The 16,932-nt window shown below is 42.3% G+C and overlaps 2 protein-coding genes and 1 long non-coding RNA gene across 3 annotated transcripts; 2 read left to right on the forward strand and 1 right to left on the reverse strand.

Annotated features, from left to right (window-relative positions):
- Window positions 1-1,275: 1,275 nt before the first annotated feature.
- LOC115679163 (uncharacterized) lies at window positions 1,276-3,815 on the forward strand. The gene is made up of 4 exons (XM_030602752.2): window positions 1,276-1,690; window positions 1,783-1,866; window positions 3,166-3,338; window positions 3,512-3,815. Exons 1-4 carry the CDS (start codon window positions 1,402-1,404, stop codon window positions 3,704-3,706), a joined length of 741 nt encoding a protein of 246 aa, XP_030458612.2. The 5' UTR covers window positions 1,276-1,401; the 3' UTR covers window positions 3,707-3,815.
- A 4,241-nt stretch (window positions 3,816-8,056) lies between these two features.
- Window positions 8,057-11,287, reverse strand: LOC130137757 (uncharacterized). Its single transcript, XR_008816152.1, has 2 exons — window positions 10,432-11,287; window positions 8,057-10,292 (listed from the first exon to the last, which is right to left on the reverse strand). It is a non-coding gene; the product is annotated as an uncharacterized LOC130137757 (long non-coding RNA).
- Window positions 11,288-15,790: 4,503 nt separating this feature from the next.
- Window positions 15,791-16,932, forward strand: LOC115679034 (non-specific lipid transfer protein GPI-anchored 6-like). Its single transcript, XM_030602564.2, has 3 exons — window positions 15,791-16,230; window positions 16,311-16,412; window positions 16,589-16,932. The coding sequence occupies exons 1-3, from the start codon at window positions 15,864-15,866 to the stop codon at window positions 16,732-16,734; spliced, it is 615 nt and encodes a 204-aa protein (XP_030458424.2). The 5' UTR covers window positions 15,791-15,863; the 3' UTR covers window positions 16,735-16,932.

Consider the following 16,932-nt stretch of genomic DNA (forward strand, 5'->3'; position numbering starts at 1 on the left):
CGAGAATAGGTTCTTGTGTCGTTTATTATTTATTTATATAAAGATATATTAAGATGTCATTCGAGCTACTATAGATTCTTGTGTGATTTATTAAGGATTTGTGGCATGCTCTCTTTGGAAAGACTGATTCTATGGGAATTCGAATGAACTTAAGGAGTGGAGGCGGCTTCTGTCCCTTCCTTTTCTCCCTAATCGCTGCTCATCCTATTACTCTTGCAATGTCTTAGTCATCTCAATCTCCGTTCAATGTCTAATTGCTGAAAACGTGGCTGGTTACGATACTTGTGATCGAGTATGCTGAGAGCTTAAGGTTGTCGGAACATCTTAAGAGGTCGCGGAATAGGATAGACGACCCCCCGATCGATCCCCTCCCCCCTCTCAGAAAAGTATCTCGAAGAAGGACGAGACAATAATTCGACGGAGCCTTTCCTCACGGCAGACCTATTTGCACGCAAAGTTCCCGAGAGGAAGAAGGCGCTCCTCCGGCTGTGTAGCTCGACTCGAGATCTTGGTCGAGGGAATCGAGCAAAGGCCCCGCCACTCCGGCACCGGCGGCCGAGTACGAGCGGGTCGGGCTTGAAAGGTTTATGTATGAGCCCATTATAATGCTGGGTTTGGATCCCTGAGAGTTGGGCCGGTCGGGCTCAGATCGTGAAAGTCAACTGGGGATTGGGACTTCAAGAAAAACGAAGCATTCTTGATATTCCTAACCATTCAATTCTCATCCACAATCATTCCTTATTCTGTCCATTACAGTTCGGTGCCAGTGGTGTCATAAACTGCAGGGGAGTTTGATAGATTGGGTATATTGGCGTTCACGGGAGCTTGCGAGTTTTTACATTTGGCCCTTTGCAAAATCATGAAATCCGTGTTTGCGTTTGATAATTTTCTATACGAGTTACGAAAAACAACTCAATTACCTCGTAGCACTGTTTTAGCACTTAGAAAACGACTTGTATGGTGGGATGGACGGCATCGATTTGAACTAACAGCAAAAATAAGCTCTTTAGATGACACTCGTTTCAGCCGCGTCGGTTAAACGCCCGGCGTAAAACTCAATTTCCGCGTACCATCGTGGACAATACTCCGGTGTCTACATATTCATGTGCCGGAAAAGAAGAAGAAGAGGAGGAAGGAAAAGGCCAAATTTTGTGGGCTACCACTAATTTCTTTATTTTTCTGCTATTCTTCACAATGAATAACAATCCAATAATTGAGTAGATTATGAACTTGGATAAAACACCTGTTAAATAAATAAAGAAAAAAAAAAGAAGAGAGAAAGACTAATTCCTCTGGCGAAATGCTGCGCTGGAAGCTGGATCGGATAATGAATATCGTCATCGTTCTTGCTGCGACGCGACGGTGCTGATTCCCGGAAGTTCAAGAACAAACGCATCGGAAATGCTTCTCTCCATCGTCGGAGCCACTCCCGCTTCGCCTTCCCCGCTCCACTTCAGCGCCTGCAGCCCGTTCCTGCCCAGATCCCTCTTCCCCGGTTTCGGCGCCGCCCGCACCCGTTTCCTCCTCGGGAGCCTGCTGCGCTCGGGGAGCGGGAACAAGAAGCCCGTGACGGGGGCCGTCAGTGCCTCCCTGATAGAGGCGCCCCTGCTCTGGGCCGGGCGGCTCTGCGTCTTCTATGCTCTGCTCAAGGCGGGGCTGGCTGGATCTGAAGCCAACCCACTTGTCTCAGGTTCTTTAGAATCGTGCTTGGACTCTTCCTTTTGGCTCTGTTCTTGGTGTTGTCGTCTTTGTTGGGTCTTGATGGCTTCTGGGTTTGGTCAGAGTTGGAGGGTGGTGATGGGGTCGGTGGTGAATCTGGTGATCTGGGATTCTCCGAGTGGCTCGGGAGCTTGCAGAAGAAACCAGGTACTCCCGAGTCCTTTGCCTCCTTTTGTTTATCTTGGGTTGATTGATGCTCCTGTGGTTAGATTTTCGCGAAGTCTTTGTATTTGACTGAAGATTGGGAGCTTTTGGATTGCTTTGGAGTGACAAGATTATGTTCCCTCGTGGAATGGACTCGTCCCGCCGATCAAATGGGCCTAGAGTCACAGAGTTATAGGATCTCGAGAGTTCCTTGTGAGCACAAGTATGCGTTTGTCTGATTTTGGTGTACGTGTGTCGTGTAGAGGACGCTGCCTGTGGAATTGAACTTCCCATTGGCAGTGTATAGAATGAATCTCAATCTCTGTTTATTTGATGCTCCATGATTGCTAGTTTGTTTCTCAAACTTCACTAGCCCGAGACAGGTTGGACCAGACATCTTGGACATTGAAGGTGATGTGTTTGGTTAGCTTGATAAACGAGGGCGAACAGCTTTACTAAATTAGAAACTTTGTGTTGAAAAAAAAAAATATGAACGAGAAATCTTTTTAATAGATTTTGCTGATCAATGGTGCTTTGTGGCTATCGCATTACGGGTGAAGTAAGCTGACCCATGTGGCATTGCGCTATCGACATTTAGCAAATGCTTATGGCAATCACAGTACAGGGATGGAAATGTGGGGAGTATGGTTTGTTGTCGAGAAGATTGAGAGAGCGGGGCCCATCTCATATCAAACTAGAGATCATACACATTTCTATATTAAGATTTTAATTTCCAATGAACAGCATCTGTACTGAAATTGCATGCTCAACTGGTGCGCCTTGTGTAAATCTTGACTAGAAGTGTAAGTTTGATTCTCACTTGTCCCAGAAATTGAAAATAGTAGATCTCAATTTCATTTTGACATGTATGTCCGAGATGTAGATATCTGGTATATCCTTTTGCCTCACAAGACATGATTTGTCTCACATAATTGCTGGTTTTCTAGAAAAATAAACCTGTTAAAGTTTGAGATGTCCAATCACTTTGTTGAGAGATGGTTTTGTTGTTGTTTAATGTATGACACGTGTTATAGCCACTCTGACAATAAAAGAGAGAGAGTCCTCGAAGTGTGGTTAAATTTCTTTTGATGCTTGTGTCCATAAGTCTTCGCTTACACAGAGTTGAGTTTTGAGATGTTTCTGACTAGTCACTAAGTCTAATTGGCTTGCTGAGAAACAATTGTCGCTTGTCTTACGTTTGCTTGAACCGAAGATGATTGTCAAAATATGAGTAATTGCAGCAAGTTATCTATTGCTATGTAAAGGAAAAGGGTAGTAATGAAATTCCTGTTTCTCTTGCAGAGAAGGAAGCAGCTGACCGGAGAAAATTGGTGAGTAAATGGCATCCTACAACAAAGGGTACTCTCAGGCGAAACTACCGAGTACCTTCCAAGTCCGAAGGGCGGCGCCTTCTAAAAGCAATTGCGTCCTTGCTCTCTGAGGATGATCACTTCACGGATGCCACTTCCCACAAGGTTTATGAGTTTATTTGAAAGCAAAATGCAGACCATTTTAGCATTCTGACCAGGGTTCATCACTATCAGCATCTGCTTGAATTGCTTGACCCAAATGTCTCTGTGAATTATGATCTTCTAGAGCACGGGGTCGTAGGCCTCATGACTGGATGATCTTGTGTATTTATGTGCAGGGCTGTCAAATTAGAAGAGAGAGCGCGCATGGAGAAAGCGTATGTTGCAACAATGTGAGGGCTTTATTCGACGAACTCCCAACTCCGCACGTAATTGTGGAAATCACGGCTTTCCCTGCTGGGCCTCTCACAGACAACGATTATGCCAAGGCCGAGAAACTAGAACGCGTGCTCAGATCTGGTCCTTCTATTTAAGCCCTTTTGTGGGTTGCACGCTGTCTAACCTGTAAATAACAATTACAAAAGTACGGACGTTTGTGCTGTTGCTCGAGTTCTGTCAAGTGAGCTACGTCTCCCTTTTGCATCTGGTTTTTATCTCTTTTATTGCTTATCAGCTGCAAATGACGTGAATAAGTTTCGTTTATCTAGCTGCCTAAGATCTATTATGCCACCTTAATCCAGAGAAAAAGATACTTGAAAAGAGAAAAAAATGAAGGTGCAGAGTGTAGGCACATATGAAGCAATGAACTATGAAATGATCTGACCTCAAGTTTTGTTTTGCTTGTCGACAGTTCAAACGATACACTTGATCCGAACTCGCCGACCCGATTGACGGTGTTGATCTTCTTTTCCATTGCACGGCAAACATTATGTCTTTGAGGACACGAATATCGTCCGATCACTATAGTGTTTTACCACAATGACAAATCCACAAGAGAAGGTGCGAGAAATTTTTGCATACTTCAAGAATGTACTCTCTCATCACGTTACAGAAAGATTACACTTGAGATGGGATATTGTTGCGGATCCTTAGCAGATTTTTAGGATTTAGTTTTTTACCTATTTCAGTTAGGATTTGTTTTTAAAATTCTTCTTATCATTAGGGATAAATATCTTATTTATTTTACTTGTATTTTGGGATCTTACTGTTTTTCTGTTCCTAGAGATAAGCTTCTACAGCTTATAAATTTGTAAGTAGCGATTCAATCAATAATACAATTTTAGCTTGTCTTTTCTCCTTCAACCAACTCAACATGGTATCAGAGCGTGGTTTTTCTGATCTGTAAAGTTGAGAAAAAACCATGGTAAAGACTGCCATGACAGGGGCAAGCAGAGGAGCAGACTCGGATGGTTCTACAATCATCACGTCCTCCTCTACAATTGCTCCTACTCCTTCTTTCCTTGATCAATCCCTCTCCTCTCCTCAAATTACCTCACTCAAATTAAATGGAAAAAACTTCCTCTCTTGGTCTCGGTCAGTCCTAATGGTCGTTAAGGGAAGGGGTAAGCTCAGATATCTCTTAGGTACTCTATCAAAACCAGACTCAAAGGATCCTGCTTTCGAGACATGGGATGCCAACAACAACATTGTTATGTCATGGCTAATCAATTCCGTGACAGAAAAAATCCAAAGTAGCTGTCTCTACTACTCCTCAGCGGCCGAACTCTGGAACTATCTAAATTTGGCATATTCAGACCTTGATAATTCATCTCAAGTATTTGAACTTCGGAATGCAGCAAGGAATCTACTGCAGGGAGAAGCCGATGTGACAGAATACTACACCTCACTGGTAAAGATTTGGCAGGAATTAGATCTTCATGATGAACAGAAAGTTTTCAGTTGCAAGTGTTTTATTCATATCACTGATCCTTCTCGTTCAAAGCTTGAACCTCGAGCCATTCCATGCATATTTCTCGGTTACTCCTCCACAAAAAAAGGTTACAAGTGTTTTATTTCCCAACATAAAAAATACATTATCTCTATGGATATTACCTTTTTTGAACAGCAACCTTTTTTCAAGAATTCTCTTCAGGGGGAGAAACCAGTAAATATAGAGGAAGACAATTCTTGGGACACAATCTTGAATCCTTTACGCTCTTGAATCTATCCCTACCGTCCCTACATTGCCTACAATGCACGAATCATTATCTCAACCTATCACTCTACCCACTATACCATCATCTACTTGAAACCAATATTGAAATAGAAACTGTGTCTCCTTCTACCTGCGAGACCGTACCAAACAGTCTGAAACCGTACCCAATAGCCCACAATTACACACTTGAATTACGTGTTTATTCACGTAGAAATTTGAAACAAAATAAGGAGACCATTGTGCAACCGAAAGCGAGTCAATTCTTGGACCCGGATCGATCTAATAAGGTTAGTGAGCTCGACATTCCCATTGCTGTTAGAAAGGGTGTAAGATCATGTACACAAAATCCTATTTCTAATTATGTTTCCTATGGACATCTATCTCCTTCTTTTAGAGCCTTTGTTACAAGGGTTTCAGGTGAAAATCTTCCTAAGGATATTCATAATGCGTTAAAAGAACCACAATGGAAGAAAGCTGTATTTGAGGAGATGAGTGCCCTTGAGAAGAATAACACCTGGGATATTGTTGAAAAACCCAAGGGGAAGACTCCAGTAGGGTGCAAATGGGTTTTTACAGTTAAATACAAATCTGATGGCTCGGTGGAAAGGTACAAAGCAACATTAGTCGCCAAGGGTTTCACCCAAACATACGGGATTGATTACGGGGAGACGTTTGCACCTGTAGTGAAGCTGAATACTATACGAGTAATTCTCTCTCTTGCAGCAAACCTTGATTGGAAACTACAACAACTCGATGTCAAGAATGCATTCCTAAACAGTGATTTGGAAGAAGAAGTTTATATGAATCTTCCGCCAGGATTTGATGATGCGAAGAAGTATGGAAAGGTTTGCAGATTGAACAAAGCTTTTTATGGGTTGAAACAATCTCCTAGAGCCTGGTTTGGGAGATTCACTAAAGCCGTCTTACAACAAGGATATTGTCAAGCACAGACGGATCACACTCTTTTTTATAGACATAAGGAAGGTAAGAGTACTATCCTTATTGTTTATGTTGACGACATTATCTTAACAGTAATGACGAAGAGGAAATGTCGAGGTTGAAGGGGAAGTTAGCTGCTGAATTCGAAATTAAGGACTTGGGATCCTTAAGATATTTTCTTGGAATGGAATTTGCAAGAAATAGAGAAGGTATTTCCGTTACCCAAAGAAAGTATGTATTGGATTTATTGAAAGAAACAGGATGCTTGGCTCTAAACCTGTTGATACTCCAATTGAACCATTAAGCAAAACCGGGCGAGAAAGTCGATGGGACATCTATAGATAAAGGAATGTATCAACGTTTGGTAGGTAAACTCATTTATCTTTCACATACTAGACACGATATAGCATTTGCTTTGTAAGTGTGGTAGTCAATATATGCATGATCCTCTTGAAGAAGATATGGAAGCTGTCTTTAGAATTTTGAAATACTTGAAGGGTACACCTGGAAAGGGGCTGTTTTCGAAAAAATGAGAATAGATTAATTGAAGGATACAGAGATCTTGATTGGGCGGGATCGAGTGGAAGATAGGAGATCAACTTACTGGTTATTGTACTTTTATTTGGGGCAATCTTGTAACCTGGAGGAGTAAGAAGCGAGTGTTGTGGCTAGAAGCGGTGCAGGGAATTTTGAGCTTTGGCACACGGAGTTTGTGAACTTATTTGGGTGAGTCGTCTTATGAAAGAGTTACAAGTTCAAGGGAGTTGCCTATGAGGATGTATTGTGATAACAAGTTGCTATTAGTATTGCTCATAATCCAGTTCATCATGATCGCACTAAACATGTAGAGGTAGATAGACACTTCATCAAAGAAAAGATAGAAGATGGAATTATCAGTCTAACATACGTCCCTAGGAATCAACAGTGACATTTTGACTAAGGGCCTATCCAGAAAAATGTTTGAAAGTCTACTTGACAAGCTGGGTATGTACGATCTGTACAACTCGGCTTGAGGGGAGTGTTGCGGATCCTTAGCAGATTTTTAGGATTTAGTTTTTTACCTATTTCGAGTTAGGATTTGTTTTTAAAATTCTTCTTATCATTAGGATAAATATCTTATTTATTTTACTTGTATTTTGGGATCTTACTGTTTTTCTATTCCTAGAGATAAGCTTCTACAGCTTATAAATTTGTAAGTAGCGATTCAATCAATAATACAATTTTAGCTTGTCTTTTCTCCTTCAACCAACTCAACAGATATGCTCTTGGGACCTTTTGATTTCACAAAGAATGAGGGTTGAAGTGATCAATTTGCTCCTAGCCCCGAGCCATGGACCTGATTCTCGCAAGTGTTTGCCCATCGCCGTTCCATGCATGCATGCAAAAATGGGATTAGTATTCGCTTTAAGATGCTTTAAGGTACCTTGCTATGATAATGTACTCTCAATTTAAAAAATAGGTAGCTTCCAGTACTTCATTTCACGATTATTTCTACGGCTTGTGACAATAATAAGTTCACCAACAAAATGTGGAGCCTCCATGGGTTACCAAATCAAAAATTGCAATTGGTACGAGCAGTGAAGTTCTTTTTCGCCATACATTGAGCATCAAATGTCAATTGATATCAGCTACATGTACTTGTCATGGCACTCATCTAGGATGCAGGAATGCACCTGTCTATAAAACAAGTCTTAAGCACTTACTTTCTGAGGTGCTCGTCCTATCCCAGTACTCTACTCATGGTTATGGCTAACCCTAACAATCAGTGCGTGCAATGATGTACCACATGGACAAAAAGAACTAATTCACACCTTGCAACTTATGAAGGACAATATTTGCATCTTGCAAAACCCTGCTCTGGTACTAACAATTGTCGCTAGATTCGGTGATATTGCAAGTTTTAATGGTTTATGATCAGAGTAGCTTAGAACCCTGTTTTGCATTGTTTGCATTCCCAAGGACTTGAGTTGCTCACCCCATAAAGAATACAGTATCTGTCCGGGCTTGATACTGGATAAGATTGTGTTATGAAGAAGCTGTATTATTTTAGGAGATTCCTTGGATTTCTATCAAATCCAAGTAAAGAAATCAGATGGGTCGTTTTCCTTCATAATTACCCAGCCAGGCGGGCAAAATCGTCCTCTTGTCATGCAATCACAGTGAATTGAACTCCTCCTACATTTATTTCGACTGCTCACTTCATCCTCCAAGATTCTGACTTGCAAGAGTTACACCTGAGAAGAAGCCAGACAATATATAAGGACAAAGACACCTTTAGCTTCCTCAATGGAATCAAGAAGCATGGGTATTGCAGTCCCATTAGGCATGTTGATGCTGATGCTGTTGCTTGGCTTGTCGAATTCAGACTACGCCCATGACAGAGCAGAGTGTGCTGATCAACTGGTGGGTCTCGCCACATGCCTTCCTTACGTCGGCGGCGACGCAAGAGCTCCGACACCAGATTGTTGTTCTGGGCTGAAACAGGTCCTCCAAAAGAGCTTAAAATGCCTTTGCATTCTTGTCAAGGACAGGAATAATCCCAGTCTTGGGATCAAGTTCAATATTACCCTTGCACTCAGCCTTCCCACCTCTTGCCATGCACCTGTCAACATTTCTCAGTGCATTGGTAAGTTAGTTTTGAGAAAGTCTCTCGTGTTAATCGCAAAATGAATAGGCAAATCTCTGCGCTTTGCAGAATTTAGTTCTGAGAAAGTCTTTCTTGCTCATTGCAAAATGAATAGCCAAAATATCAGAACTTTGAAGTATGTACCATGAAGTAGATGCACTGGATGTTAAGCAACTTTGGCTGGTTTAAGGCATAGGCGGCTTCCGAAAGAAGTTGCATGAGTTTATACTAACAGTCTCCAGAACAAACTCGGCATACCCAGTTTTTGTAGTAAAAGTTGTCCAATTTTCGCCTCTTTAGTCCGTTATTTCTAAACATGTGCATAAATTCAGATCTTCTGCACCTTGCTCCGAACTCCACAGATGCTGAGGTGTTTGACGGATTTGAGAAAAGCCTTGAGAAGAGAAATAGCACCAAACTCCCCAGTGGTAACGATCCTTACATTCTTCTAGTTTTTAGCAGCATGAACTACATGAAGTTTTCCTCCATAGAAATGTTCTCCACACGTCTTCCTGGTGTTTTTGGTTGCAGCTGAGGGGAATTCCACTGATGGTACCTCAGGATCAAGCGCTCAAACAAAGAGCAATCGCAGTGAGAGATCAAGAAACCCGTGGTTAGCCACCTCAACTGTTGTTTCTGTGGCTCTGCTTCAGATCTTCAACGGACTTCATTTTCACTTAATATCCATGTAGAAGAGTTAGTGGCTTGGTATAATTCGGTACACCACACTGATGCAGGTCTATCAAACTTGCACTCTGTCTGATGTATCTCCCTAGTAAATGTCCAATCCAGAGTCTTCCAGGGACTGGCCAAGCTTGAAGCTCCGACCTAAGATGTAGGTAAGGCACAATATGATTATCCATATGGATAAGATGAAGTCAGTGGCTTAGATGAGTTGATTCTCTTGGCCTCTCAATTTACAACTAGCTCAGGAGAGCAAAATAAATTGCCAATGGCTTAGATGAGTTGCTAGGACTTTGCTTGGTTGGCTCTTCTTTCCCTATACATAAGACCACCACATCTTCAATGAAGTTGTTCGGCTGACCTGGTGTATTCATATATAATTGGCTATTTGAAGCAAAGCAAACAAGTGGCCTCTTTGTTTCCAAAGCTTCAAATCCCGCGTCTGCCCTGGTCGAACTTTCATCGCCGGACGATCTTTAAGCAAATTTTCAATATAGCCGAAAGGAGGACGTAATTACCGGATCAATTCTACGAAAAAATGAAGGCAAATAAGGAACACAACGCGATGAAATTCAGAAGATTCCCACCTACTGCAATCTCTTTAAAAGCTTGAGGTTATGGATTAAGGTACAGCTTTATTGTTTCCTGCCTTACTGAATGAACGCATGCATTTCATACACGATGAATCAAGCTATTAGAACACGTCTCCTGTTACCTGTCTTGTCATGTTGCAAAAAGTTTTAGAGAGTAAAACATCAGAAGAGAATAAACCATCGCAAAATATATCTTTTTCAGTCGATTTTTTTTATTTTTTTTGATTTCGCATAACATTTGGACAGAATCCACTAACAAACACAAAATTACCAAATTCATGCTTCGAATGCTTGATGCTTCCTTTTTGTTGCCCCCACTGAATGTTTTTTTGTCTCCCTGTTGCCCCCGCTGATAAAAAGCACTCGTCTCTTGCAAAACTGAAGTGTAAGGAGCTAGAAAGCTGATTAAATGACAGTCACGTTCAACAACTCTATTAATTTAACCGGGCATGCTAACCGATGTTGATTGATAACCGTCCTTCCCAATGTTTCTAACAAACATATGAGTTAGCCCAAAGAGAAAACTCTATCTAGAAATAGCTGCAATACCCAAAAATAAACTCCGGGCATCAGCATTGTAGCTTGCTATATAGTTGTATATACTCCCCTTACTAAACCAGTATGCATATGAATCCATTGTATTAAAAACACCTTTGAATTTGATGGGTTCCGCATAGGTCTACTTGATCCATGTAGGTTCGGATTGTTCTGCTCATATAGGTACATTGAATACAGGCAACAGACGTCTTGTTCATCAGAAGATGCTAGAGCAATCTCAACTGGCTAATGAGTACTGTGTTGGGTTAAGCAGTCACGCCTTGTGTCGCTAAAAATCACCGTGCTGATAATCACGTAGCTGTAACCTTTCTTTTTCTTTGGCACTTCGACAAAAGATGAAAGTTAGATGGGCCTGCAAATTCAGCCTACCTCACTTCTTACTCCATATTTTCATCAATTTGATTGAATGGATCCTCACCTAAACACCCCAGTGGCCTCTCCTCGCATCTGCTGGTGGTAATTGATTCGATAATGATCACACTCGTGTCTTACGTTAGTATACCAACGAAACTGAAAGCTTGTCTTAAACTGATCCGACACAGGCGGCATCAACCATTGCTCATCGGCTGGTAAATCGAGAAACGACGCAGACTCTGGATAATTCGCCATTAAAAGCATGATTAGAATGCCCAATCACTAATTCAATGGCGACGTGTCCGAATTACAGAGGTTACAGTGTGAGTTAAAACTCGATTGGCTTGATGTTTCAACAGAAGACTAGCTAAGAGAGAATTCCAGACAGAGTGGTGGAGGGCAAATTGCGCATCAGAGTTAATGTACATTCATGAGGCAGCTCAACACTAGTTAGGGAAACTACGGATTAGGGTAGCTCTGATGTCTTTGTTTGTCAATGATTCGAGACCAGAAACATCAATACGAGTATAGAGTGAATAGAGAGATCAAGCAATGCCCATGGAAGGAGTATGATGGTCCCCTTCAAGCCACTCTATCACAATAATGCTCATGAATGTGCACCAGAGGAGTTAGAAGTCAGGATCACAGGTCACATGGCCAGGCTTAGCCTATGCAAGAGGAACCGCATGCATGCGCACAATTTGCGTAGCGAGGATTTATGAGAGCCACATGTTCACAATTCACCATAACGACTCAAAACTAAATGATAGCCCTTGCCAACTGTACTCTCTCTTTTGCTATTCAAGCATATGTATGTACCTACTCTAGATCGTACCACCTTTCAAAAGAGCCGCACTTATTGCGCGCACGAATCTTTTGAGTCGTTTGTTTCGTGAAAAATTTACAATCGAAAAATGTTTTTTCTAATTGCATATTATATTTACACTTTTGAATAACGAGTCAAGGAAAAATGATTTCATGATCAACTACTTCCTATGCCTAAGCATCTTGTTTGGAATTCCAAATATTTTCAGTTAGCTCAAGCCATATAATTGATCTTATTTTATAGATTGTTGATTTTATGAAAGACAAACGAAGTCACGTTGTTAATATAGTACGGTGGCGGTTGCCCGAGTGATGTGGGGCTTGCTCTTAAGTGATTTGAGTAGGGGTGAGCAACTTGGACCGCCCAAACCGGGACCGGACCGGACCGGACCGACGAGTTTGGTCCGGTTCTCGGGACTATCGGTCCGGCTCCCGGTTCCTAAAAGCGGAACCGGTTTCCGGGCGGTCCGGTTCCTGGTTCCAAGGGGGAACCGGACCAGACCGACTATTTAATATATATTTTTGTTATTTTTTTCTTTAAAAAAATTAATAAAATGTGAACTAAACTCTAAGTGAACTTCATTATCATAAATTCATTAATAAAAAATAGTAAAATGTGAATTAAACCCTAAGTGAACTTCATTGACATAAATTTATTAACAAAAATTAGTAAAATATGAACCAAACCTTAAGTGTTTGACAAAAAAAAAACCCTAAACTCTAAATAACCGGTTCCATTGGACCGGACTGGAACCGGATCGGACCGACGGTCCAGTTCGGTTCCCGGTCCTAGAACCAACCGGTCCGGTCCGCGGTTCCCAAAATTGGGAACCGGTTCTCTCGGTCTGGTTCCCGGTTCCACCTTGGAACCGGACCGGACCGGGAACCGCTCACCCCTAGATTTGAGGCAGTTTGGTCACGCATCCAAGACCCACTAGTCACTCATCAGTTTTGGGAGAAAATAGTCCAATAAGTCCTTAACTTAATGTACGGTGGTCAATTCAATCATAAACCTTTCATTTGTGTCAATTTAGTTCTAAATTTTTTTACGATTTGCCAATGAAGCCATTCCGGCAAATTTTTTTGTTAGAAATCGCTGACGTGGCGGTCCAGTCAACACTGGCCATCCTGCGTGACGTGGTCAGCGCTAACGTGGATGATTTTTACATTTTTAAAACAATTTCTAGAATTTTTCTCTTTTTTTCCCTTTTCTTTTCCTGTGGCTCGTCTCGACCAATACTGACCACAGGCGATAGGTGGCGAGGGCCGACCTCGCCAAATTTGGGTGAGGGCATCGCGGTCCTCACCTATGGCCCAAAAAGAAAAACAAGGAAAAATTTAGAAAATTTTCAAAAATCATTCACATTAGTGGCAGTCATGCTACGTAGGACGATTAGCGTCTATGTTAGCGATTTCTGACCAAAATTGGCTAGAAGGAATACATTAATAAATTTACAAAAGGTTTATAACTAAATTAGCAAAATTGAAAAATTTAGGACTAACTCGGCCGCCATATAATAGATTTAGGACTTTTTGAACAATTATCCCTCAATCTTAGGAAGCCTTCGTTCATCCGCAACATAGGTTAGGCCATGCCATGGTGTAGGATAATCATGACTCTACTTTCATTAGCAACATGGTGGGGAAGGTGATATGCTCGCTTCGAATGAGTTGTAGTAAGACCTTGAACCGAACGTTCTATCGCAGTGCGAAACTGTTATAGTAATATCCAAAAGGGATTGCTGATACTGAAACTGATCGTTGTAGCCTATCCTTTTACTTATAAAAAATGAATGGGAAATTCGGAACGATATTGGATCACGATTTGGTATAGAAGGTCCCTCGGCCCCCTCTCCCAAATATTAGGATGCTCTTTTTTATAATAACTGCACACGCATTTGAGATTGTGCCAACTCATACACCCATTTCATTCGAAAGTTATTATCACATACATAGCTTTCAAGAACCGTAAGTCCAACGAAAAGTTGATGTTTTAGTCTTTTTTTTAAGGTTCTAATAAATCATCACATCAGGTATCTTTTAAATTGGCATATCGTTAACAAGTATCCTAAAATCCGTCTTTATTGTAACATGAATGATCAATACATTGAAAACGAGAGCATTTCCTCTTCAAGTAAGATGACCGAGTGTCCCGACCCACTCCTTAACGAGACCCTTCATGTCTATACATCTTCTTTTGTTCCATGGCCATTGTTATTGGAACCTCTTGGCAGATCAAGAGCTAAAGGGTTCGTATTGATGCACCGCCATGCTGGATTCTAGGATGATGATAACCACAATCTCCAAGCTTCCTTCCCCAGTTGAGTGGGGAACAGGTGGTAGGTGGGAGTTGGAGCTCCAGATGACAGGTATGAGTCCTCATCCTCTTTAGTGGGTTTGGTTGGGAAATTATAGTGGCCAGTACGGCTGCAATTAAAGTGCGGAGTCCTTTTACACAATAAATGACAATACCTCATCAGATGAAAGTGGACAACGAACGTGTTGTTTTCGCAGGCGAAGGAGGGTTTGGTGAAGGGTTCCAACGGGGCTAAAAAATTGGAGTGCCTAAGTGCAAATGCTTCTGTCCGAATGAGAATCTGTCTCGTGCCCTCGTTTGGGGAAAAGAGGACATGACTCCTTCATCCTACGGTACCTCGCATTATTTATTTAACGATTGCTGGCGCAACGAACCGATCAGAATCTCAAAGACGGTTTTTCTTTAATCGATCCGTCGAAAAGTACTTTTATTTTTGGTCGGATCGTTTAAAACTTGATCGGTTTCCACATGAACCAGTGTAAGAGATACATTAAACAATTCACCATAGTCTCGTATGTAAAGTACTCTTTTAATATTGTGTGTCCAGAGAAAGATCTAATGTGTGCGTTTTTTTTTCAAATTTTATTTTTTGAACTGATAAGATGGGACCAGGCCAGCTTGGATGCAGCGTGGGACAATAATCACGGACCAGAGTCTCTTTGGTATCACGGGCAAGACTTCATGGATATAAAGAAGAAGAAAAAAAAACATTCTAATTGGAATCCTCACGTTCACGGGTTGGCGATGGATTTTATAACTTGGATTAAGAGTGTCTCAATCCATTTTTTCTATAGTTCCACGTTATCCACAGTTGTAATTAATGGACCACCCTCAGAGAAACCAGACATATGGAGAGGACAAAAAATTTACTATTTTTGTCTCACATTTATACAAGAACACAAAAAAAAAAAAAAACCAATGTTTCTAGACAAGAATAGCACTGATTAGGCACCGAACATTATTGGGTTAGACTTAATTTGTAGGGCGCACAAACCAATCACGGTTCAGAAACTATACAAAAAAAACCGGAGTTTTTGGAGCGAGAGTCGTGTTTGTCTCGATCCCTATTCTCCTACCGGTATTCTAAGTACGTACCGGGTTACTAACACGGAACTCGCCCTTTTTAGATTTCAGTCAAGTTTGCACGCGCGAACGACATGCACAGCTCTTATAACCCACGAATTGAACGCATGATCAGAGGAGAAATCGGTCCGTTTTAGCGAAACCCAGTATAGACCGTACCGTTTCTTGATATGCAATTGACATATAATCTAAACATAGGTTTAGCAGTTAGGGACATGGTAAGCCAATCGTGGTGCCAAAAGATCCACAGTGTCTCAGACATGGGTTTATCACCTTCGGCCACGTCCGATGAAGAAGAAGACAAGCTTTTTAACCTTAGGAACCAGAAATGTGGCCGGCCTATTTCGGCGCGCAAATGATGCTCCAGAGCTCGCATGTGACTCTCTCCCTCGGTCACTGGTCAACATCAATTTCAATCTCCACTGTCCCTACCTGCACTCGTCCACTAGAGTAATAAAAAAAACGATGATATTCGTTCATGAGTCCTTCTTAGCATAAATTAAGAAGTGGACAGCATGAGCCGTTGAGGAGCTTCACCGTGCAGCACTCGCATACCATGATGGATTCCAGGAGGAAGAAGTGCGGGAGCCCCATGTGGAGGCTGCGCTGCCTGCTCGCGGCGGCGCTGACGGCGGCCGCGGTGATGGGGTCGGCGCGGTCGGACCTGGACCAGGACCGGGCGGAGTGCGCGGACCAGCTGGCTGGGCTGGCGAGCTGCCTGCCCTACGTGGGCGGGGACGCGAAGAGCCCCACCATCGACTGCTGCACGGGGCTGAAGGCGGTGCTGGACAAGAGCAAGAAGTGCCTGTGCATCCTCATCAAGGACCGCGACGACCCGAACCTCGGCCTCAAGATCAACGCCACCCTCGCCCTCGGCCTCCCGACCGCCTGCCACACCCCCGCCAACATCACCCAGTGCGTCGGTACGTCGCCGGTCTCTCCCTAGAGCGTTAATCAAACACTACTCCTAATTGATGTTAATCCAACTGAGTAAATGATTCAGATCTCCTGCATTTGCCGGCCAACTCGACCGATGCCAAACTGTTCGAGGGAGCCACGAGCAGCCGCACCGTCAGCAACAGCACAACCAAACCAGCTGCTAGTGGTAAATATTCATCATTGACACATGATTCATTTTTCGCCTAACAAATGACCATAGAAAGATCCGCGAGATCTCCGTTTTATAGTTTAATCAAATTTTTCCGAAAAAACCAATAATTAATTTCCCTTGCCGGGCTCGCTAATTGTCGTGTTTTTTTTATGGATGATCCACTATTTCAGCAAATTCCACGAGCAGCAGCGGTGGATCGGCTGCTGAAGTGAAGAACCACGGCGGGGATCGGACGACGAAGAGGTGGTGGCTACTAGAGATCGTGTGTGGAGTCCTGATAGTGTCGTTAACGCCAAACCAAATGTGGGGTGCTTGATTCGATTTGCAATCGCTCTTTCTTTTCTTTCTTTCTTTTTTTGTGTTCGATACGGACGATGTTGTTGTCTTGATTAGGTGGTAGACTCGACCCTTTCCATTTTCGCCGGCTTCCGACGTCGATCATGCGAGGGTTTTGGTCGCTTTCATTTGGTTTTTTGGATTGAATAAAAGGAGGACGATGCACATATTTGAATGA

This window comes from Syzygium oleosum, unplaced genomic scaffold (genome assembly GCF_021117445.2).
Source record: "Syzygium oleosum isolate NSW1041296 unplaced genomic scaffold, Sole_v2.1 Sole_v2.03, whole genome shotgun sequence".
In the NCBI taxonomy this organism is placed as follows: Eukaryota; Viridiplantae; Streptophyta; class Magnoliopsida; order Myrtales; family Myrtaceae; genus Syzygium; species Syzygium oleosum.